We start from the raw sequence: 26,065 nt of genomic DNA, 5'->3' as shown, positions 1-26,065 counted from the left end.
CTTTCAAGCCTATATTGTGTTTAGCATTCCAACTCGCATACTTGTACATTCAATGTACTGATGCCAGTTGACCTGCATCGTTTTATGATACAGACACAGGTAATTACTAGGATCGACATCCAGCGCATCGTTGATCCAGTGAGCAGTTCAGAGTCTGTTGGTGAGCCTCTTTGCATTCCGAAGGACTCCTTTACTTTGCTTTTAGTATTTTTCATTGTTAGGATGATCGAGGGTCTTTTCCCGACATCCCTCTTTGTTTTAGAGGCTTCATAGACTATTAGTAGTTCATTTATCTTTACATTATCATTTCATATGTTAAGACTTGAGTTGCCATTTCTTTCCAAGTTGAATGTTTGAATTTTTAAGCATTCTAAGTTATTTTATTATTCATGTGAGTATAGTGTTATTGATCATTATAAATATGCATAGAGTCTTCTGCTAAGTAAGTAAGCCAGGCCAAGGGTTCGCTTGGGGACAACAATGATTCTCGAATTCCAGTCTGATCCATGGTGTAGACTCTGGGCGTGACAAACTTCGTATCAGAGCCCAGAGTTCAAGAGTCTTAGGGAGGCCATGGAGTCGTGTCTGTAGAGTCCTAGTTATCGGTGTGAAGCGCGCCACATATATAATTAGGAGGCTGCTACATTTAGGAACTATCTCACTTCTTTTATATTCATTTCGTGCGATAGAGTTCTTCTCTCTACAGTTTCTTTCTAACTCGTGCTTGCGTGTAACCGATTGCGAGTTGGGCTATTTTTTAGAGTGCTTTCATGGGGTATTTTTCCCTTGAGCTAAGAGAAGCAAAGGTACGACAATTCCCTACCCTTAAGCAGAAATCTATGGGTGTTCATCAGTATAGTTTGAAGTTTACACAACTCTCCCGCTATGCTTCGAAGATGGTTGTTGACATGAGGAGCAGGATAGGAAATGATTCAGTTCCAAAGCTAAAGATCGTAGCTCTTGAACGATCAATCGAAAAGATTCTGGAGTTGTTGGATTGTCTCGTCTGTTAAGTAAGGAAGGCAAGGTAGCTATGCTGATAAGGGATATGGACATAGCTAGGCTAATGATCCATGTGCAACAAGTTGAGGAGGACAAACTGAGGGATAGAAGAGTTTTAGAATAAGAGGGCTAGGACATCAGGGAATGAATTCGGGCAGCAAAAGAGTAATGCGAACCAGTCTTCTTTCCTACAAAAGCATAAGGAACCTGCTCCATCATCTGCTAGTGCACCTGCACCAAGAAACAAATGTGAGTACAATAGTGAGAATTCCCAGAATTTTAGAACTAGACCTACACTGTCGCAAGGTAGTATGGCACAAGGGGGTACTAAGATTCCTGCATGTGCTAAGTGTGGTAGCAACCACTGAAGGATGTGTCGTGATGGCTCCACGAGATGTTTCAAGTATGGCTAGAGTGGTCATTTCATGCGAGAGTGTCCAAAAAACAGGCAGGGTAATGGTAATGGGGGCAATAAAACCCATTTTTCTTCAGTTTCTCTACTAGACAGAGCTACACCAAGAGGGGCAACTTCTGGTACTGGCGGAGGAACAAACCACTTATATGCTATTAATAGTCGCCAAGAGTAAGAAGATTCGCCAGATGCTGTCACTGGTATGATCCAAGCATTTGATTTCACTGTTTATGCTTTGCTAGATCCAAGAGTGAGTTTATCTTTTGTAACTCCATATGTTGCTATGAATTTTGATGTTATTCCTGAGCAACTTAGTGAACCATTCAGTGTTTCTACACCTGTTGGTGAGTCTATTCTAGTAGAGTGAGTCTATCATGATTGTCCCATTTTTGTCAATCACAAGATTACCATGGCTGATTTAATTGAGTTAGACATGGTATATTTTAATGTCATTCTTGGTATGGACTTGCTTTTTGCTTATTATGCCTCAGTTGATTGTAGGACTCTAGTTGTAAAGTTTCAGTTTCCAAATGAGCCAATCTTAGAGTGGAAAAGTAGTTCAGTAGTGCCTAAGGGTTGTTTCATTTCGTACCTTAAAGAAAGAAAGTTAGTTTCTAAGGGGTATGTCTATCACTTAGTCCGAGTTAATGACTCTAGTGTTGAGATACCTCATATCCAGTCAGTTCTAATAGTAAAAGAGTTTCCAGAAGTCTTCCTGATGATCTTCCCAGAGTCCCTCATGAGAGAGAGATAAACTTCGATATGTATATTCTCCAGATACTCTAACTATATATATTCCGCCATATAGAGTGTCACCAACAGAGTTGAAAGAGATTAAAGAGCAGTTGAAAGATCTCCTTGATAAGGGCTTTATTCGACCAAGTGTCTCACCTTGGGGCGCTCCGGTCTTATTTGTGAGAAAGAAAGATGGTTCCTTTAGGATGTGTATAGATTATCGTCAGTTAAACAAGGTTACCATCAAGAACAAGTATCTTCTTCCAAGGATTGATGATCTTTTCTATCAGCTTCACGGTGCTTCTTGTTTTTTCAAAAATAGACCTCAGATCAGGTTACCATCAGTTGAGAGTAATGGAATGTGATATTCCAAAGACAGCTTTCATGACCCGTTATGGTCATTATGAGTTTCTGGTCATATCGTTTGGTTTAACTAATGCACCTGCAGCGTTCATGGACCTTATGAATAGAGTATTCAAACCTTATTTAGATTTGATTGTTATCGTCTTTATTGATGACATACTAATCTATTCAAGGAATGAAGAAGATCATGCTATTTATCTCAGAATAGTTCTTCAAACTTTGAAAGATAAGGAGTTATATGCTAAGTTTTATAAATGTGAGTTTTGGCTTGGTTTGTGGCATTCTTAGGCCACATTGTGTCTGGAGAGGGAATTAAAGTTGATACTCAGAAGATTGAGGCAATGCAGAATTGGCCTAGACCCACATCTCCAACTGATATTAGTAGTTTCTTGAGTTTGGCTAGCTATTATAGAAGGTTTGTAAATGGGTTCTCGTCCATTTTGTCTCCTTTGACCAAATTGACTCAGAAGACAATTAAGTTTCAATGGTCTGGAGCTTGTGAGAAAATCTTTCAGGAATTGAAAAAGAGGTTGACTATTGCCCCAGTTTTGACCTTACCAGAAGGTACTCAAGGCTTTGTTGTCTATTGTGATGCGTCTTGAGTTGGTTTGGGTTGCGTGTTAATGCAAAATGGCAAAGTTATTGTTTATGCCTCCAGACAGTTAAAAGTTCATGAGAAGAACTACCTAACACATGACTTAGAGTTGGCTGCTGTAGTATTTGCTTTGAAGATATGACATCATTATTTGTATGGTGTTCATGTTGATGTATTCACTGATCACAAGAATCTTCAATATGTGTTCACTCAGAAAGAGCTTAATCTCAGACAAAGGAGGTGGCTAGAATTACTCAAGGGTTATGACATGAGTATTCTTTACCACCCAGGTAAGGCTAATGTTGTTGATGATGCTTTAAGCAGGTTGTATATGGGTAGTACTGCCCATGTTGAGGAGGAAAAGAGAGAGTTAGCGAAAGATGTGCATACGTTTGCATGCTTAGGAGTCCGACTAATGGATTCCACAGAAGGAGGAGTAGTGATGATGAATGGGGTTGAATCATCATTAGTGTCAGAAGTAAAAGAGAAGCAAAGACCCAATTTTGCTTAAATTGAAGGAAAATGTTACTAAGCAAAAAGTATTAGCTTTTGAAGAAGGGGGATATGGTGTATTGAGATATCAAGGTAGATTGTGTGTATCAATAGTGGATGGACTCTAAGAGAGGATCATGGAGGAAGCTCATAGCTCCAGATATTCCATTCATTCGAGTTCCACAAAGATGTATTGTGACTTGAGAGAGGTGTATTGGTGGAATAGTATGAAGAAGGGCATTGCAAAATTTGTTGCTAAGTGTCCAAATTGCCAACAAGTTAAAGTAGAGCACCAAAGGCCCAGTGGTTTGGCTCAGAATATAGAACTTCTGGAATGAAAGTGGGAGATGATTAATATTGACTACATCACAGGTTTACCAAAGTCTCGTAGGCAGCATGATTCTATTTGGGTGATTGTCGACAGAATGACAAAATCAGCCCACTTTTTGCCGGTAAAGACCACCCATTCAGCGGAGGATTATGTCAGGTTATATATTCAGGAGGTGGTAAGACTTCATGGAGTCCCTGTTTCAATTATATCAGACAGAGGAGCACAATTTACTGCACAGTTTTGGAAGTCATTCCAGAAAGACTTGGGTTCAAAGGTTAACTTGAGTACTACTTTTCATCCTCAGACTGATGGGCAAGCAGAGCGCACTATTCAGACCTTAGAGGATATGTTGAGGGCGTGCGTGATCGATTTTAAAGGTAATTGGGATGATCACCTACCTCTCATTGAGTTCGCTTACAATAATAGTACCACTCTAGCATCTAAATGGCTCCTTATGAAGCTCTTTATGGAAGAAGATACAGATCTCCTATTGGATGATTTGAAGTTGGTGAAACTGGGTTGATAGGACCAGATTTAGTGCATCAAGCGATGGATAAGATGAAAGTGATCTAAGAGAGGTTGAAAAAGGCACAGAGTCGTCAGAAATCCTACACTGATGTTAGGAGAAGAGAGTTAGAGTTTGAAGTTGATGATTGGGTGTATTTAAAAGTTTCACCCATGAAGGGCGTTATGAGATTTGGTAAGAAGTGGAAGCTTAGTCCCCGGTATATTAGACCTTATTGAATAGCCAAGAGGATTGGCAAATTAGCTTATGAGTTGGTGCTACCACAAGAGTTAGCAGCGGTTCATCTGGTATTTCACGTCTCCATGTTGAAGAAGTGCATGGGCGATCCTTCATTGATCATACCAACTGAAGATATTGGGATCAAAGATAGCTTATCTTATGAGGATATTCTTGTTCAGATTTTAGATCGCCAAGTTAGCAAGTTGAGGACTAAGGAAGTAGCATAAGTCAAAGTCCTTAGGAGGAACTAATTTATTGAGGAAGCTACTTGGGAAGCTGAGGAGGATATGAAGAAGAGATATCCACATCTCTTCGAATCCGGAGAAGTTCCAAATCAAGGTACTAATCCTTTCTTAGTATTTATTTATAAGTTGACACGTTGTTTTGCATTTGCTTATGGGTGCTTGAACTGAATGTTGCATGTTACACCCTTACCCTAGTAAGAGTAATCTCATTCGAGGATGAATGTTCCCAAGGGGGAGATATTGTAACATCTCGCAATTTGAAATAACTAGGAAGAAGCTAAGAATTTGAAATGGTCATTTTTGGAAAGAATGAAAATCTGGAAATTTTGTCAAGTTAGGAAAAAGTGAGTTTTTGGTCAACTACAAACAGCCATAACTTCTAGCTCAGGATGATTTAGGTGTACTCCAAGATATGGTAGGAAATCTCTTGGAACGATCTTTCCAACACCACAAAGTTTGTGTGATTCTGAGTTCTTATGAGTGAGTTATGCCCTTTGGAAGTTGGGTTGTTCGAATAAGGAAAGTCCAATCCGGATTTTGGAAGGGTAGTTTGGTCTTTTCCTTACCCAACTTAATTAATTCGTTTTTAGGAGTTTAACTGGGGTAAATTCAGATTTTAGTCAGTTTAGAAAAAGTGAATTTCACGCTAGGGCTTGGAAAAAGGAGAAGAAGAAGCAAGATTTGGCAAGATCGTCAAGTTTAGCTTGTGGATTTCATCGGGGGTGATCCCTACAAGGTATGTGGCATCACATAGCATTGGGTTAGTTCACCCACGCGCCAATCATGATTAAATTCAGTGAAATATATTTGATTTGAAAGCAAATCCTTTGAGTTCTTGGTGAAATTCATTTGAATTCTTGTGGGTTGTGTTGTTGAAGTTTCTTGCGCTTTGATTCATGTTTCCGGGTGTAATTTAGGTTTGAATCTAGCATATATTGAGGTAATAAATGATTCTAAGTGTTTGGGGAAAGAACCATTGAAGTTTAGGGGGTTTAGAGAAGAAAAACGAGCAAGAAAAGTCGTCAAACACTTGGGGATAAGGGTGGGGCGTCGTGCCAGCCAGCGCACCCCAAAAGGGTCTCTGAAGTTTACCCCTTGGGGCGACGCGCCAGCCAGCATGCCCCAACATGTTCTCTGAACTTTGAGGGCTAGTGCCCCGCGCCTCTCAGAGCGCCAGGGACGTCATTTCTCCCCATTCGTTCCCCACCTTTTAGTACTTGTTCCTTAGCGGTGTACCTATGTTTTCTAGTTTATTCCAACACTCTAAGGTACATCTAAACATCATGAAATCATCCATAAACATGAGATCATGAACCTTGAATCAATAATCCAATTCAAGGAAAGTTAAGATCAAGAGAACTAAGAGTCAAGTCAAGAGAAGTTCTTATAGTTTTCCAAAAGTCTTTTCCAAATGTATTAACTTTGTTTTAAGACTTAAAGTTCAAGTTGAGTAATGATTTAAGAGTAAAATTTGAAGTTAATTTCTTCAAAAGTATATGGGGACTATGTATTCCCAAAGGGTTTAAAATATTTTCAAATTTAAACAAGAAAGGAAACTTCGATTTCCAAAGAGCCTTCGGGCTAGTTTTCAGAAAAGAGTAATCGCTTTCTAAATGAAGCAAGAGAGGAAACTTTGATTTCCAAGATAGCCTTTGAGCTATGTTTTTGAGCACTAATCTCAAATCACATAAAGAAGTATGTTTTTAAACATAAGAGCTAATATTATACTTTTGGGAGTAGTATTGAGCACCGATAAGGAGGAGAGTTCAAACAACTCACAGACCCCATAAACCATGTAGCCACCATGGGTAGAAAAGGGTCATACTTTTTAGATGATTTATTTTGTGCTTTTTAGCATAGACTAGTGGATCCACTTAGTAGTTCAGGTTCTATACCCTCGGCAAGGTATAGGATGGCCCTGGCAGCGGGAGGCAAAACGCTTTATCATCACAATAGCTTTTACGTGATGGTTGTCGGTTAGAGAAACTCCCACAGAAGTAATTGTATTCTTATATACACGGTTTATTGTATTTTTACATACATTTTCAGAGTTATAGTGTATCGTTGCATACACACAGAGTTGACATCATGTTTTTAACAGCTTTTTTTTATATTGCACTTGTTTTAAACTGCTTTATATTGAAATGGGTTCAGTTATGTTGAGTTGAGTTGAGCCAGGTAAGTTCTTCAGATTACTTTCAAGCTTATGTTGTGTTTAGCATTCCAACTCGCATACTCGTACATTCAATGTACTGATGCCAGTTGGCCTGTATCGTCTTATGATGCAGACACACGTAATTACTAGAATCAGCATCCAGCGCATCGTTGATCCAGTGAGAAGTTCAGAGTCTGTTGGTGAGCCTCTTTGCATTCCAGAGAACTCCTTTACTTTGCTTTCGGTATTTTTCATTGTTAGCATGATCGGGGGTCTTGTCCCGACATCCCTCTTTGTTTTAGAGGCTTCATAGATAGTTAGTAGTTCAGTTGTCTTTACATTATCATTTCATGTGTTAAGACTTGAGTTGTCATTTTTGGCCATGTTGAATGTTTGAATTTTTAAGCATTCCAAGTTATTTTATTATTCAAGTGAGTATAGTGCTATTGATCATTATAAATATGCATAGAGTCTTCGGCTGAGTAAGTAAGCCAGGCCAAGGGTTGCTTGGGACCAGCAATGGTTCTCGAGTGCCCACCCAGGGTGTAGGCTCAGGGCGTGACAGTGGGTGTCACTCACGACTGGTTAGGATCATGACAACTATATAGAAGCTACATGAAGGGACAAAATAGTCAAAACACACAAAAAAAAAAAAAATGACCAAGATGGTCATTACACTTCTAAAGCTTACATTTATAGTAACATTTATAGTAATTCATAACTCATTAATATTATTTTCTTTTTCTTTTGTTTTACACATTTGAAATGAATGTGTAATGACACTTCCACTTATAATTGTAATATGACAAAGAACAAATATAATGACCAAAAACACTATTTTCTGAATCGATTGGCCAATGTAAACTGCTACTTTTTGAAAAAATAATAATTTTCAAAACCACACATTTCTACGTAAGAAGATTTTTCTAATTTGGCCAAATAGACTAAAAATTAAATAACCAAACAAATTAGAAGTCTTAAAATTTAGTTTATCAATATAAAAAGATCATAGCAATAACATATCTCATGATCTTAATATTTTTATAAGTCACACGGAAGGGAATACATCATCCTTCAAACATATTAATTTTTCTAAGTTTAAATCTCCAAAAAATAAAATAACAACTTGAAACTAAACCATCACATTTTTTAATCAAGGCAACCCAATGCTGCTTTGATTTGTAAAACTGTAGAGCTCAAAAGGTTAAGAACTGAAGTCACTGCCTCCATACGTTGTTCCTGGTAGATTGAATTATTATTGGTACAAATCAATTGTTGAAAAGCCACTGTCAAGATAGAACCATCTTTTGCACTTCCATTATTGCCCCTTTCCGAGGCAAGGCGACCATCGAGACTTATGATGATACCTAAGGGAAAAATGTCAACTTTTGTGGCATCACCTCCATTGGCAATTGAAGTGACTATTGGTAAATCTATGGGTGCATAGATTAAAAATGCTCCCATTTCATCGATGCTTGATTCTTCAAGAAGTAACATCTTGTTCTCTTTTAGCATATAAGACTGCATATATGTTAGAACAATTTAAGAAATATTAGTGTAAGTACTAAAAAGATTAAGAATTAGTACGATAACTGTCCCTGAATAATAAAACAAATATTGTTGTTTATCCCATCTAATAACAACGTATTATCAAATAATCTTATTAGCTATAACATATTTAGCAACAGATCATCAACAAATTTCAACTAATATTTTATCATAATGTTTAACCTAAAAGATAGAAAACACAAGAGCAATTATTAATTCAGAAAATAGCAAACTATAAATATGACAAATACCTGAATGATTGTAATATTGTTTCCGGGTAAAGTTCCGGTTAGTACTCGAGCTAACTCAGTCACATTATTTCCTTTGGCAAAAACATCCCACTAAAAATAAAAACAAAATCAAAATGAAACAATATACAAACGCATAATTGAATCGACAAAAAATAATTCATGAGATGAATATTGTAAGACTATATAATTAAAAAAAAAAAAAGATTGCGCAATTAATGCCAAGAGCTGAACATACAGATAATATAACATAGGAGCCCAATATAAGTAGATCGGACAAATTCAGGATTTAAACTTAATGATTTGAAATCTACAGATACTAAACTCATTCTAGTTTTAAAATTATGAGTCCCGACTCTTATATTTATTGAAATTTTGCGAATTCACATGAAAATCCTTACAAGGATTGAAAAAAGTTAATCTAATAGGGTACATTTATGTTTGGTTAGATACATGAATTAATAATGCAAAAAATATTTTGATTGGAAGTTTGGTTCATTGAATTAAAATTGAATATACAACATAAAGATGCATACCGTCAGATCTCTGTATAACAAATATATTTCACTATAACATCTAACTTTCATTGGAACTAATATCAATATCATATGACATTAATATGTTATCTATAACATCATTTTGGAAGCATTGACCAAAATAAGCTATTTTAAAAACCAATTCACCAAACTAATACGCTTTTTAAATTTTTTACAAAAGTAGTATAAACGTACTTCATGGTAACGTTTTAGGTTATTTTTATTTTAAAAATTCAACTGACAAAAACTGACGGAACTGACGACGTTAAATGAATAAACGTTACTGTGAGTAACGTTTTAGGTGTAAAACGTTACTCCCAATAACGTTTATTGAGAATCCAATCACGTCAACCCTGCAAATGCAGAATCAAATCCTGCAAATTTAAAACGTTACTATGAGTAACGTTTTACACCTAAAACGTCACTCACAGTAACGTTTTACACCTAAAACGTTACTATGAGTAACGTTTACTAAGAATCCAATCACGGGTCTTCAACTCCTGCAAAATTAGAATAAGTCAAGTTTATCATATTATGTTAAGTTCTTACTATAGCTTTAAAATTATTTTTCTAATTTATTAATATTATTTTAAAAAATCTCTTAATAATATGATACACTTGACTTATTACCTAATAAAGTTTTGTGAATATTATTTTAACAATGGGCAACACAAGTAAAAGTTTTGTTGAATATTGTTGGAATATGCAAAACATTCCTTACAACAACATTTATTTTACAATCACATGTGGTCAATTTAAAAAATGAAGGAAGACTTTAACAGAGTGTCGTAACTGACAGTCACGTTTTTGAGGTAAAACGTTACTATGAGTAACGTTTATAGCTAAATTTGCAGGAGTCAAAGGATTCTTACACCTAAAACGTTACTGTGAGTAACGTTTTAAACCTAAAACGTTACTATGAGTAACATTTTAAATTTGCAGGATTTGATTCTGCATTTGCAGGGTTGACATGATTGGATTTTCAATAAACGTTATTGTGAGTAACGTTTTACACGTAAAACGTTACTCACAGTAACGTTTATTCATTTAACGTCGTCAGTTTCGTCAGTTTTTGTCCGTTGAATTTTTAAAATAAAAATAACCTAAAACGTTACCATGAAGTACGTTTATACTACTTTTGTAAAAAATTTAAAAAGCGTATTAGTTTGGTGAATTGGTTTTTTAAATAGCTTATTTTGGTCAAAACTTCCATCATTTTGATTCAACAACACAAAATATATATAAATAATCCACGTCATAAAGAAGTTCGATACATACCTGATATCTAGTCTTGTCGTCTTTGAGGAAATTAAAAACAGTTTTGAATGCAAGAGGAAACCATAGGGATGTAGCGGCAGTGGCAATGAAGCCTTTTGATTGGGTAGTTTCTTCATTTTCTCTAATAGAAACCCTATATGTATTATTCAACTCTGATGAAGTTGAAAAATCTAATTTTTCTGTCATGCTTAGGATTTCACAAAAACTCTTCACCATCCTTTGAGATATCTGCTTCACATTTTGCAGTCCTTCTGAAATATCATTAACCACTAAAAATTAAAAATAAACAAAAAGAAAAATAAACATTGACTTGCCAAAATATAAGAGGTGTTTGGTGTGATGGAACTCGTATTTCAGAGAGTAATTAGTTTTCGAAAAAGTATTTAATTTAATGAAGATTGATCCTTGACAACAATATTAGCAAATCAAATTGTTTTTTGATGAGATCTTCAAGTGTTAACGATGATAGTAATTTCTGAGTGTTGTTAAAGTGTTGATATAATGTTAAATGTTGAGATAAATGTGAAGGACAATGACGTCCCCAAAAAATGAGAGAAATGATCATTTTTCCTACTCTTTGGTTGGAAAATATATTCTCTAGAAAGTGACTAATTTGTTGAAAAAAAATATCATCATACCAAGAACATTCCAAATAAAAAAAAAAAACTTTAAGAATGACATGTTTCGAGTTAAAAATTGAGATAATGGCAAGAAAAAGGACTTTCGCCAAAAGGCAGAAGAGGTGATCATTTTTCAGCTCCTTTAGATAGAAAACATTTTCTCCACTCAATCAAAAAATAACATCTCTTTAAAAAAAAAAAAACCTTTTCACTTCAAACACACTTTTAAAGAAAAGGAGCTTTTAAAAAGAAGGCATGTTTCAAGTTAACAAAGATAAGGGATGGATTTGAACCCATCTAGATTTAAATTTTTAATCAAAGTCACCTTGAAGTTATGGAATATTTGACATATTCTTATCTTATTTGGTAAATTAAAATTTTAAAACCTGAAAATATAAAGAAGGAAAATAAAATCGAACCTTTTTTGAGACCATGCCTAGTAGGACATGTTGCATCCATTGGAAAATTATATCTTTCAGACATCCTTTGAAGTGTAACAATCCATCTTTTAGCTCCATATGTTTGATGACCACACAACAAGTCTCTAAAAATATGATTAACCTGATTTTTTTCATCTACTTGAGCATGTTCAATCCACGCAACCTACAAGAGAAAAAATTATCAAAAAAGCAAAAAAAAATTTATCTTGATCACTGGAAATATTTTCGATAAGAACGTATGTTGCAAATTCAAGTTTTTTAGTGGGAGCTCTTAAGAAAAAAAAAAACCGACAACTCTCCTAGAAAAAAATCAACATTTTGGGGCTGATGGAACCGATGGAATTCCATTATAAAACTTGAATTTTAGATTGCTACCAAACACCATTTTTAACCACTTTAAACCTTTTAAAACTCAAAACTTCCATAAATCACAACTTTTCCATAAAATTTCAGAACTAACTCCACAACTTGATAAAAATAACTCGGGACAACTTTCGAAAGGGGTATAATGATAATTTTATAAAAAAAAAAAAAAACTTTCTGGATCCTTACAAGAACAACATAATATGGGTTGATATTCAACATTAAATTAAGAATATTGATAGGTCTGGTGACTATGATAGAACATGTTAAAAAGACGATTAGTGAATCTAATGCAATCCCAAAATATAACTTATCAGGTTGTTGGCGGGAGTATCCAAGGTTATACATGGAGATAAAATTATCACTTTCTAAACGAATAATGGGGACACTTGAACAGCCCCTGACACACGTCCAAAGCTGAATATTTGGAGTGTGAACAATATAACATGAGGATTCAAAATTGGTTAAATCGAGAATAAAGATAAGGGTTATTCTTATACCATATTAAAAAATAGGTATCCATACTTGTAAACTTTTACCCATGTAACATACTCTTTGGAAAATAAACTACATGGGAATAGTGATATATATTTTAGGTTCGAATTGTTGAAACAATCTCTTGCAAAAATGTAAAGTAAATATGTGTGCCCATGTGATACGGACCTTCCTCGAAACCACACATAGCAAAATCTTAGTGTTACCGACCTAGTGTGAGAGGAAGTGATTCTTACTAGACTTTTGCGATCACCCATATCTTGAATTAGACATCCAGAAGGAAACTTCCAAGCATAAGAAGGTGCACAAGTTTGAATCTCTTTGAATAAATCATATGAAACATCCATCATTATCCATGTTGTATGATTAAGTTGTTTACAACAACGTATGAAGAAAAAATCTCTAGATTCCACTAGAGGAGATAAAATATGCAACTTTTCATACATCTGCTTTTAAGAATCAAGAAAAAATTAGATCATTTTTTATGAAGCAATTTTAATATTTATTTAATTTTTAAGAAAGAAAAATATTAAATATGGATTAATATTTACCAATTGTATAGAAATCCTCATATTCCCAGAATCAAGAAAATCAAGAATCCTTGCCTCTGTGACTATAGTAGGAAACATGTTCATCCATTTGATCTGCATATACAAAATCAATCAGTTTTAGTATATGATTAATGTTTAAACAATAATAATTATGCCTAAAAAAAATTCATGTTATTAGGGTCGGCTATGTAAATATTCATTGTACATGTTTGTTTCATTTAAACTCATCTTAATCAATATTGTACGGAGAAAAATTTAAAAATAAAATTGAAAAGTAACCGAAAATTTAAAGTCATTGAAATATAGCCAACATATTCATAAGTCCTTCAAAATAACCAATTTGAAATCTATGATCGTGGTCGTTTGGTAGAGTGTATAAGAACAATGCAAAATAAGGTGCATTAGTAGTGCTTGCATTAGGTATAGCAGTGGCGGAGGCAGGAATTCTATCAAGGGGGTTCAAAAAAAAAAAATACGCACACTAATATTATCCATAAATAAACGGGTCGGGTCATATATGAACGGATTGATTAGCAAACGGGTTGAAAAAAAAAATCCTTAGTTCAAATAATTTCTTACAATTACAACTCATCTTAAGAAACAAATTTAAAGTACATATCTATAAAATGATAATAAAGTAGCACAACTCATTCAAAAAGTGCTACAAGTTCTTCAATTCCTTTAGAATTCTCTTCGGCTCCTGAAAGTGCAAATGGAGAGCAAGCACAAATTTAACATTAGAAAGATTAACAAAAAACACAAATCAAAGCGAAAATACTATTTCTTCACAAAAAATCTTTTTGGCATAAAATGACTTCATTACATTACAAAACTACACAACCTTGAAGGGAGGTTAAGAAATCAAACATGCAGATAAACCTATCAAAACATATTTTTACATTTGAAAATACAACTACATACATTTTTACAATTGTATTCTACGAGGTTTCATATCTTGAAATGTCTTAATAATAACATCATTAGAAATCTTATCAAATACATCTCTTTCTAAATAAGGCACCAAACAACCACTAAAAAAATCATCACTCATTTGACTCCGCAAGTCATTCTTGATAAACTTCATTGCCGAAAAAGCTTTTTCAACGGAGGCAGTGGCAACTGGTAAAAGTAGAGCAAGTTTCACTAAGCGAAATACAAGAGGATAATTTGAATGTTTCTTTGTCTGAACTAATCTTTTGGAAAGATCACAAAGCACATTTAGATCGGAGAACCTTTCATCAACATCACGAACATCAACAATGTAACTTGCAAGTTCATTCTTAAGAATACTCATATTGGATTCATCTGGATATAATTCAGCCATTCTCATTACTTTTCTTATGTCAAAACTTGAAAATGAGTTAATTGGATTCAAGCAAGCAATTCCATGGAGCAAATCGGTAGTCACCTCATCAAAACGATCATTAAGTTCTTGAAGTTGCCAATCAATGATATTGTATAGTTAGCAAGTTTTCGCCGTGATCTTAAAGAGCTAGCATATGGCTCCTCAAAGTTAGGTATCAAAACATCATGTTTGATGCAAAATGTAGATACCTTGGCAATAAGAGAATCCCATTCATCATCTCTTAAGACCTGCAACCTTCTCTTTGCTACTTCAACAAGTAGCATGACATTTGCAATATCTTGCTCTTTTTTTTGTAAGCATTTATTAAGCTCATTTGTGATTGCTAAGACATCTTTCATCAAATGCAACATAAACGCAATCTCAAATGTTTGACAAGCTTCAAGATGTCCCATTGCCTTGGCTCTTTCATCCATACTCCTTGCATCAAGAGCAAGTGATTCAAGAACCTCAAGAATAGAGCCAAACATAATAATAAAATTGTTAAAGGATTTATAATGAGATCCCCAACGAGTATGACAAGCTCTTGAAAGACCAAGTTGTTGATTCAAGCCCCTACCGGTTGTAAGTTCACCCATATCTAATGCCACTTGAATTGTTGATTTTTGAGAATCTCGTAATTTATCCATACGCTTAAAAGAAGATCCCAATACATTAAAAATATTTGAGATCAATACTACAAGTTTTCCCACTTCAACACACTTTTTAGAGACCCCAACAAGAGTTAGTTGAAGTTGATGAGCAAAGCAATGGATTGAATGAGCCGATTTACTTTCTCGTCTAATCAACATTTTAAGGCCATTGATCTCACCTTGCATGTTACTTGCCCCATCGTAACATTGTCCACGCACACTTGATGGACTCAAAGAATGTTGAGCAAGTAAATTAAAAATTGCCTCCTTTAAAGATGAAGCACTAGTATCTTCAACATGAACAATGTCAATAAGTCGCTCCATTACAAATCCCATTCTATCAATATAACGAAGTACGATAGCCATTTGCTCCTTGTGTGACACATCAAAGGATTCATCAACTAGTAAAGCAAAGTAGTCACCATTTAATTCCTCAAGAATAGCTTTAACGGTCTCTATCTTACATGCACTCACAATATCTTTTTGAATCATTGGAGAAGTCATTTGATCATTTACAGGAGCATGTTTCAAAACATAATCACGAATTTTATCACATTTTTTTGCATACCATGAGAGAATTTCAAGAAAGCTACCCCTACTAAGTGATGATTTAGATTCATCATGACCTCGAAATGCAAATTTCCGACTTATGAGAAGTCTTACTACATCAACCGACGCACTTAAGCGCATATAATATCCATGCTTGAGTTGATTAGATTGCCTCTCAAATGTAAATTGAATAGACCGCCGTTGTTGTAGTAAATCTTGACATTTCGTTTTTGACTGATTATGTATGCTATTCGGTAGACCAATATGTTTGTCAAGACCACCCTTTTTGTTCCAACTCTTAAATCCTATAGTTGAAAACGTTTCCCCTCCTCCTTGATTAGTGTTATGATCTTTAAAAAGATAGAAATACAAACAATAGACTGCATCTTTACTAACACTATACTCTAACCAATCGTGATATATATCATCAAACCATTCATGATTAAAACGACGCATTGATCCAAAAATATACTTTTGAGGATACTCTTGCACCGCCAAACGAGGTTGACAAGGACCATTCAAAAGGTATGCTCTTCTAATAACATCACGGTGGTTTGGATGATAGTTCAATATTGATGTTCTTTCACCAAGATCAAACTTTAAAGAACTCAAATCAAATTCTTGAGAAGAATCTAATGACACTTCTGAATGATTAGTATTTTCTTTTTTATTAGATTGACTATGACTTTGAGAGGCTAAAGTTGCTTTCCGTACTTGTGTAAAATACTTCTTCACTGAATATTGAGACTGAATCGTAAAATCAAAATTTAGTCAGAACTTACAAAAATTAAATATGCAATAAGGACCAAAACAAAATTATAGACAATGAACAAAAGTTTGAATCTCATAAATAAAAGTTAATATCCACTAAACAAATGTTGAATGTCCATAATAAACATATAAAATCAACAAATAAGCCCAAACAAATAAAATTATAACTTTCATAATCAGTGAATATAATTGAAATTTTCATATGAAAAATAAAAAAATGTTAAGAGAAGGGAATATCCGAGTTCAATCAGCTAAATAAAATAGCACATCAACAAATACCAAAATCAAAGCATAGAGTTCTGGAAAAAAAAAAACAGAAAAGTAAACTTACAGAGGTTGCCATCACAAATGGAGCCTGAAGGAGAGAATTAAATTAATCCACGGAGGACCACCACTCCTCCACCAGCGGCAGCAAGCAGCAACAACAACAGGGAGGCAGCAAGCAGCAACAACAACAGGCGGCAGCAAGCAGCAGCAACAACAGGCGGCAGCAAGCAGCAGGCTTGGAAATAGGGTTAGAAATAGAAAGAGGATAGTCATATACGGACTAAATTTCCATTTTAAAGTTGGGCCAAGTGATTGTGTACTTTGTTTCTTTTTTATTGAATAAAAGAGCTCCAAGCTCAAATTTGATTAAAAAAATAAAAAGAAATTTTAAATATAAATTTTTTAATTAGTAATGACTTTAAAAACGGGGTCTATCTATATTTAATAAAAAAAACACTCAAAAGTTAAAACTGAAGCCAGCAAAATCGCTAAAAATTACAACAAAAAAAGATGTTGTTGCCTGAAATCGATCCCGCGACCCAAAGCTCACTTAAGCAAAATCTTGAACCCCCTCAACCATTGGGCTACTCCTTTGATATATATTCAGGGGGTTCAATTTTAAATATATACATGTACATAAAAAAATTGATCTTATATATATAGTGTAATTTTTTTACCGAGGGGGGTCGGATGACCCCCCTGAAATGACTGTACATCCGCCCATGTATGCAAGCATTATTTCTTATACATTGTTTGGTTTGATGTATTAGAAATAACAAATCTTGCATAATTTCTATTAAAAAATATATGTTTACAAAAATACCCTTCACACTTTATTTATTTGTACACTTCCTTTGCAACAAAGTTATTTGCTAGAACATCAAAAAAAAATTATTTGCTAAAACACCATTAACTCTTCTTCTTCTTCTTCTTTTCAAAAATAATATTAAATAGTTGTACTATTGCGTCAAAATATTTTTGTGAAAAGTTTGCAAAGATTATTTTTTTTATCAAATTTATCGTCACAATAAGAAAATTTGTGATTAAATTATATTGAAATTAAATTTTTATTTTAAAAAAACAAAAAACTTAAGAGGCCATAAAGCCTATTAAAACACCAACAAATTAAAAGACACTAAAAAGCAAATCAAAATAAAAATAAAAACTTATGACAACAAAGAAAATGAAAAGGCTTTAAGGGTAATTTTGTAATTATTTAATCTAATGCAAGTGTTAAAATGCTATGTATTAATAATACCTAGAATTTCTTGGTATTAGTAATACACAACTTAATACACAATAGCGTGTATAACTAATGCTTGACATGAAAAAGTGTACCAAACAAGGTATTACTAATACACACACCTAATACATGCATTATATTTCCTAATACACTCTACCAAACGACTAAGTGTGTTAGATCCTTAACAGAGGCAAGTCTTAGATCCTTGTATTAACACATTCTAAAGTTATGTAAGTCTAAATCAGAAGTAGACAATATTACTTGTGAATTGAACTATTATAATATGAAAATGTTTAAGAAACTTACCGGATCAAGAAATATTTGGATCAACTCAATTGCAGTCATTGGTACAACTCCACAATCCCTTGATGATTCAATTCGAGCAGTTGGTGATTTATAAGGTCGATTTGAGTTTGAAAATGTTTTGTCATAATTCTCACGATGAATAAACCACCTCTCATCAGTTGATGATTTTACCCAACATGGGTTATTCAAATGAAGAAGTCCACACATTTCATTCATAGCAGGAATAACTACATTTGAAATAATTGATTGCTCCCCATTATCACGATGAAAACTATAGTTTTTTTGTGTTGATGGGGAAATTATTGGAATATTATTAATATTTATTGAATGTGCTCGAACATTATTAGTAGAATTATTATTATTTTCTTGATTTATAGGAGGAGGATATGCAATGGAAGAGCCACGTATAATTTGGCTCAATAAACTTTCATCAGCTGGTCGTGTCAAATTTGAATCCGTCACAACACACTTTCCACGGAAACTTGACATGATATTTGATAATCTTGCAGTCTGCAAAAAAAATAAAAATTGTTAAGTCAAATTACTTGCTATATGTAATTTGTAATTATTATTAATAGACATAATTTTGAGAACCTAAAAATAAAAGATAGAGTAAATAACTTATTGTCAGTGTATATAATTTAATTTTTTTTTTCATTCAATTAGTTTACTATGAGATGAAGGTGATCTCTCTTGTCCAGGGCAGGTGCAAGTCATTGGCACCACGCAGAAACGAATACATGATTTAAGTGGAGTAACCAATAAAGGGGAATAAGGTTATCAAGAGGTGGACCTGGATTGTATCATGTATATAGAAGTAAATGAAGAAAAGAATATAAACTTCTGAGTCGCCTTGTCATGATTTTTATTAAAAAATATATAAATCTATCCTACCTCGTCCGAGTATAGGTGGGGGATAGATGGTGTTTTATGTGAAGTATGGGTGATGAAGCAGTACGAAGTTTTGAAATCTTGGAGTAGGTTGTATCGTATAAATTTGGTTGCAGGCTTGGAGCAAGTTGTTGAATTTAGGAACAACGGTGAAGTTTTGTTTTCAACTAGGAAGACTGATCTGGTTTCTTATGACTCAAATAGTGGACGAAATACGAGTCTTGGTATTCAAGGAAACACTTGGTCGTTTTATGTTCAGAATTACATGGAATCACTTATTTTGCTTTAAGGGAACAATGTCATTCCGGGTGGGTTCTTGGGAGGAACAGGAGGTTTATGGACTTAATGAGTAGCTAGACTACAAAATTTATCGATGCAATAAAGAAGAATCTGATCAGTAGGTAAGGTATTTCATCAAAGTTCATGGATGTTTCAAGGTATTGGAAGTGAAAAATATTTTATCAAATATGGTATTTGTTAATTATATTGTTCTGAATATTGAACTTTTATTTTCCATTTACTTGCGTAGTTGTGTTGCATTAGTTGTTACTGTACTCTTGTTGCCTTTTGATGTATTTCAAGTTTAATTGTTGTGATTCATTATCTTTATCAGTTGATTATCATATCATTACCATTTCACTAGCAGCAATAAAATGGTAATGATATGATAATCAGCTGATAAAGATAATGAATCACAATAATTAAACTTGATTCCATGTAATTTTGAACATAAAACGACCAAGTGCTTCCTTGGAGTACCAAGACTCGTATTTCGTCCACTATTTGGGTCATAAGAAACTAGATCATTCTTCCCAGTTGAAAACAAAACTTCACCGTTGTTCCTAAATCCAACAACTTGCTCCTAGCCTGCAACCAAATTTATATGATACAACCTACTCCAAGATTTCAAAACTCTGTACTGCTTCATCACCCATACTTCACATAAAACACCATATATCCCCCACCTTGTCATGATTTTTACTAAAAAATATATAAACCTATCCTACCTCGTCCCGCCCCGGCCCGTTGTCATCCCTAAATATAAAGCAAATTTTACCAAAATTGTCTTCCACAACTAGGGTTCTTCTTGTCCCCCCTCCCCCCCCCCCCCCCCCCTCTCTCTTTCTCTGAAAATTTCTCAATGACTAATTCTGACTCCGCCAACATTCCTCCCGAACTTTTGAGAGAAATCCTACTAAAACTTTGTGCTAAATCCTTAATTCGATTAATAGTTGTCTGCAAATCATGGCTTTCCCTCATCACCAGTTCTCCTTTCATCTCCGCTCACCTCGCCCAAACCCCACATTCCAACACCCTTCTTGTATGGCGTTACGTCGATACTTGCAATAAAGAGAACTATTCGTTGTTTCAAGACTCTAAGAATCAAACTTTTTCCTTGGATTTTACATCGGAACTGAATATCCCTTTCAAATGCCAACAAGGGTATTTCACAATTGTTTGCAGCTGCAAGGGCATCGTGTGTTTGTCTGACGATTTGTGTGGTCAATTGCGGAGTCTTGTTCTGTGGAACCCTTCTATTCAGAAGTTTCTAACCTTACCTTTCCCTTCGATTAAGCCTGAGTCACCTCATATGTCTATTCTCGGATTATACATATGAAGTGTTGGAGTTAGGGAAGCTCAAGCACTTTGGTAGCTTAAAGCCAAAAATAAGTTGGAGGACATAATTTTTTTAATAATAATAGTACTTTATATATATATAAATTCAATTCTTCTAGCCTTTTTAAGATGCAAATTAACGTTGTTGGAATAATAATCCAAAGTGGAGAAGGAATCCTAAATTATTTAGGATTTGTTGTTTAGTACTTTAATTCATGTCTAGTTGAGATTTGTTTATTCTAGTTCATATGGGTATAAGTTTTCTAGTCCTAGTTTAATTTGATTTCTAACTATTATGAATAGGAATATTAGTAGTTATTTTCTATAGAAAGAAATATAGAGAAAGAGAAAGAAATATAGAGAAACAGGAAGAACTTGTAGTAAGATTCAAGAACTTTTGACATTATGAATAAAATATTTTCTTCAAAATAGTATTAGAGCTTCTACAATCCTGATAATTTTTTTTTTGAAGAGAATCCATTATTGGTGGACGACTATGACTCATAAATGTCGTCCGCTTGCCAATGTTCATGTTGACAAAGGCTAGACTAATAATATATGCATGAAAATATGCATGCTGGGAGGAAGTACTTACAAAAAGATTGTAAGTTTAAAGAGGTACAACCAAACATGACACAAGAGAAGAAGTTCTTCTCTAATTAAAAGTTGGAGGAAGGTAAAAAATAATTGTTGGTGTGAAGTGTATCAACACTTGGAAGTTGGAGAGAAGTGTTCCAGCACAACCAAGAAAAAAATGTGAGTTTGGAGAAAAAATGTTCTAACACTTGAAAGTTGGAGAGAAAGTATTCCAACGTAACAAAGAAAAAAATAAATGGTAATTGAAGAGAAGTGTTTCAATAATTGAAGGTTCAAGAGACGTGTTTTAATAATTGAAGATTGAAGAGAACTTCTCCAATACAACAACGACAACAAGAATAAAACTGAAGATTAGAGAGAAGTGCTCCAATACAACAACAACAACAATAAGAAGAAAAATGCAAGAATATACAACTTTGAATTACGGGAGAATGTTGGAATAATAGTTCAAAATTGGAGTAGAAATCTTAAATTGTTTAGAATTTGTTATTTAGTATTTATTTAATGTATGTCTAGTTAGGATTTGTTTGTCCTAGTTCATCTTGGAATAATTTTCTTAATCCTAGTTTAATTTGGTTTCTTATTATTATATAAAGGAATGTTGCTAATTATTTTCAATAGAAAGAAATATATATAGAGAGAAAGAAATATAAAGAAATAGAGAGAACTTGTAGTAAGATTGAAAAACTTTTGAGTTTATGAATAAAATATTTTCCTTCAAAGTGGTTAGTATAATTCTTTTAAAAGAATATTTTGAGATGCAAAGTTTTTTTCTTCTTTTTATATGAAAAAAATTACATTTTCTATAAATAATACTCTAATGGTTTCAATCTATTTAACTTATTTTAACTTTACATAAAATTTGAAGTTTAATGAGAAAACAAAAAAGATTTTTGAATCAGGTAGTATTAATTAAACTTAAGATTGAAACAGACTATACATTTTTTTTAAAGAATATATACCTATAATAATCTTATTATTGCTAAAAATGGGGTCCCTCGAATTTGAATCATGCTAGATCCATATAAAAAAAAAGGTCATCAACAAGAATGGGATATCAAGCCTAATAGAAATAGAAGCAGATACAAGTCCAAACCAACTACAAAGGGGAGGAGAACAAGTAACTCATCCTAACTATTTTTCCAATGATCAATGCCCTATTATGGAATATAATGTTGATGAGATCACAAAAAGTAAATCATAGACTAGGAGAAACTCATACAAATAAAATAAATGGAAAATTACAAATAAACAAAATGGAATTTCTGTTTGAAAATTACAAATGCTAGCCGCCTCTATTTCTCGTCATATATAACTATTTCTTTACAAGGAAAATAAAAAAATTAAAACGCAAAAAAAAAAGGAAAAATAAAAGGTTTACCTGCTCTCTCAACCATTGATTTTCCATTTTCATTTTTTCGAAATGAAGTGCCCTTTCTTCATTTAACTTTATTACAATTTATTGAAATATATGTTTCTGGTCCTTTTATGGAAAATGTAAGTTGTATGAACGACTTTCAAAACCTTATCATCATCAAATATGGAGTAACAATATAATGCATGCTTAACATAACAACTAGGTAATTAAGTGATGGAGCAATTAATAATTATGATAAATTTGTCAATATTCACAAGCAAAGATATCAAAAGTGCGCATTTTAATTAATTGAAGGTGTATGTACTTAGTTCTATATGACAAGAATAAAAACTAGGATTTAATTATATTTGATGGACCTAAAGTGATATTAATATATGCATATTTTAGATGTGTGAAAAATATTTTATCCCTCCATCTTTGCTTAAAAGTTCAAATTTCCGCTCTAATTTTGAACAACATACATTTTCTTCCTCGTGTGCAATATACATTTTGAAGGATTAATTTTCATATGAGTGAAAAACTTATTCCATTAAAATATAATTTATCCAACTCGCTTCAATATGGATGAATTTGATTAGGCCTATTTTCACGTAAAATCAATTTGGGCGAAACTCAAGATGCATGTTTAAAAGTTAGCTGATATAGAAAAAAATGTAGCTCAAATTGATTCATAAAAGAAGTTATTAAAAATTATTTTGTTTGGTAATTTTGATTAGAGTTGGGAAATTGGATTGTGGTCCATTTTAAGTGCAGCTCAAACCAAACAATCTATTAACATGTTCGTTTATCTGTTCAAATCATTTTGACTAGCCTAAACCTAATTTGATCAGCCATTTAATATGCTAAGATTTTTTTCATTAATCCAAAAAGGGAAATCATTAGCTCCTAATTATAAAACCATATTTTCTTTGACTAAATTCTCAAAACCTAATGGAAATACAAAAAAAATAAAAAATTGACCTTTTAGTAATTCCTTGCTAAGTTTTGAAACTTGTTACGGAGTTCACGTATTTCGAATAATTTTTCCTGATTCTGTCATTGATATTAATGAGTTCAACTTAATCGAACTGGAGGCCATATGAAAATATTATTTTAATGAAAATACTTAAACTGTTTCAACAAAGTACACATATTCATGAGACAAAGGACTTACTTTCAAATCTATTGATCAATTTAATGAAAAAATAAATAAATAGCTGATTTAGGAAAAATTATATTGAAATCGAAAAGTAAAATTGTCAAAAATAAAATTAATCGTACACGGAGGGAAAAAATATGAAAAATGAGAGGAAGTGAAAGTACGAATTAGTTGTATAGGAAAGAAATTATCGTATTTAATCACATGTGCAAATAATTTAACCAAATTTAGAGAAGCAAATTTGGGAACTAACACAAGAGATTCAGTGGCCTGCCATGTAGTCGAGACTACTTTTAACTAGTCATTTTTCCAAGATTTTTGAATAATTTAATAAAAAATAAATATTAATTCATTATTATTATTATTATTATTATTTTTAATAATAATAATAATAATAATAATAATAATAAAAATAATAATAATAATAAACAATCAATTGAGTATAATTATATTTATAGTAAAAAGACCAATTAATAAATTAAAATACCTTTGTCTGAGACATTTTGTTTTGAAACCAAAACTTGATTTGTTTAGGGTCAAGCCCTACTTCTCTACTCAATTGTTTTCGCTGGTCCTCATCTGGATGGTCACATTTCTCGAAGAATCTTCATTTAAAAAATCACACACAAAAAAAAAAACTATTATTATTGATCAAATTTTTTAAAACAATAAACCTAAAAATAAAAAGAATTTTTTTTTTTTATCTATTATGGCAGATATGATGTACTAGTAAGTATTTCTCTATCATTAACTGGGATCATCAGTTCGAGTAGTTTGAGTATTAGAACTAAAGTCATCCTTGGTAGAGAATGTTTTATTCCTAAAACGGAATATAATTTGCAATGTAAATTTGGATAAGCTAGTCCCTAGAGCGGTACTAGCTGACCGAGGACATTGAAGAGTGGTATGTCCTCATGTATCCTTAAACAAAGGCTTGATGTTCGCGACTTGGGATTGTAGTCGTTAGCTTTGGCCAAGAGTGTTTTATTTCCAAAAATGAGAGTTTGTGAATATGAATTTATCGTGTCCTAAAGTGGGACTTTTCAATACAAATTTAGATTAGTTGAGCCCTAAAGTGGAATATTTTAATGTGAATCTAGATTAGTGGAACCCTAAAGTGAAACTTTTTAATGTGAGTTTAAATTAGCTGATTCCAATAAAAAGGTATCAAACACCAGGAGAGAATTTGTGTGTGTGAAAATATGAGAAATACATTAAAATTAAGAAACTCATCTAATTTGTTAAAAGTTATTAATGAATAATCAAGAACAACTAGTTCGTTTATAAAATATGTATATACATGGTAGATCTTATCATCCAAAAAAATCTATTTTTGAACCATTTTAGCAATTCAATAAAAAAAAAAATTGAATTGCAAAATCAAAAGTACATATATTTGTCAATAGTCTTAAACAAAAAAAAAAAAAAAGCAAACATGAAATAAAAAGGAATTAAATTTGAATTATTGCAAAATAAAAATAAAAATAGAGATAATAAACGATTATACAGCTAATGGATTTTGATTTTATCACTCATACCTCTTAGGAAAATAACGTATCATCTTTAAAAAACAAAATACAAAAATAAAAAAGAAGAAAAATAATTGAACATATACGAGGGTTCAAGGTTTTTTTTGGTAATAAAATTGTTCTTACGCTTCAAGCTGTTGAATTTGTTCTACGGAGTATCTTGGGCATTGCGTTTGCGCTTTTGATCTTTTTTTGGAGGTTGGTTCTCCTGGATCTGTCATTGTTCTTTACTAATTTTTTGTTCAATAAAACAAAAGAACACAAAAAAACAAGTGTTAATATGTTTGATCTATTGTTATCCAATCAATTTATATAAGACAATCAAAATAGATCCAAGAGAAAAGAGATATATAAGAGAGATTCTTACACACATTTTAATTGATGAATAGAGATAGAGAAAGATGTTATAAGTTCATAGCAAGTGATCTATTTATATAGTAGAAAACAAGTTGACTTGACATATGATAGACACATTGAATCTGATTTGGCAAAAAATTAAGGATAAAATTATAGAGAATACAAATGTGAACACAAGACAAGAATTGTGATTTGTTTTAATTTGTTTGTCTTTTACAAAATATTTGATTTGAGAGCTTGCTATTTATATATTGTCTATGTAAATTGTATCAT

At 32.9% G+C, this 26,065-nt stretch overlaps 1 protein-coding gene across 1 annotated transcript; it reads right to left on the bottom strand.

Moving 5' to 3' along the window:
• Positions 1–8,224: 8,224 nt before the first annotated feature.
• On the bottom strand, positions 8,225–25,656 carry LOC125809123 (homeobox-leucine zipper protein HDG9-like). The gene is made up of 9 exons (XM_049488762.1): positions 25,562–25,656; positions 24,394–24,511; positions 18,286–18,795; positions 13,155–13,247; positions 12,840–13,049; positions 11,725–11,908; positions 10,686–10,954; positions 8,875–8,964; positions 8,225–8,596 (listed from the first exon to the last, which is right to left on the bottom strand). The coding sequence occupies exons 1-9, from the start codon at positions 25,654–25,656 to the stop codon at positions 8,225–8,227; spliced, it is 1,941 nt and encodes a 646-aa protein (XP_049344719.1).
• Positions 25,657–26,065: the final 409 nt, after the last annotated feature.

This window comes from Solanum verrucosum, unplaced genomic scaffold, assembly GCF_900185275.1.
Source record: "Solanum verrucosum unplaced genomic scaffold, falcon-dt-bn FXZP01000248.1, whole genome shotgun sequence".
NCBI lineage: Eukaryota > Viridiplantae > Streptophyta > Magnoliopsida > Solanales > Solanaceae > Solanum > Solanum verrucosum.
The sequence above is the reverse complement of the archived record's forward strand: the minus strand, read 5'-3'. Positions and strand labels throughout refer to the sequence as shown.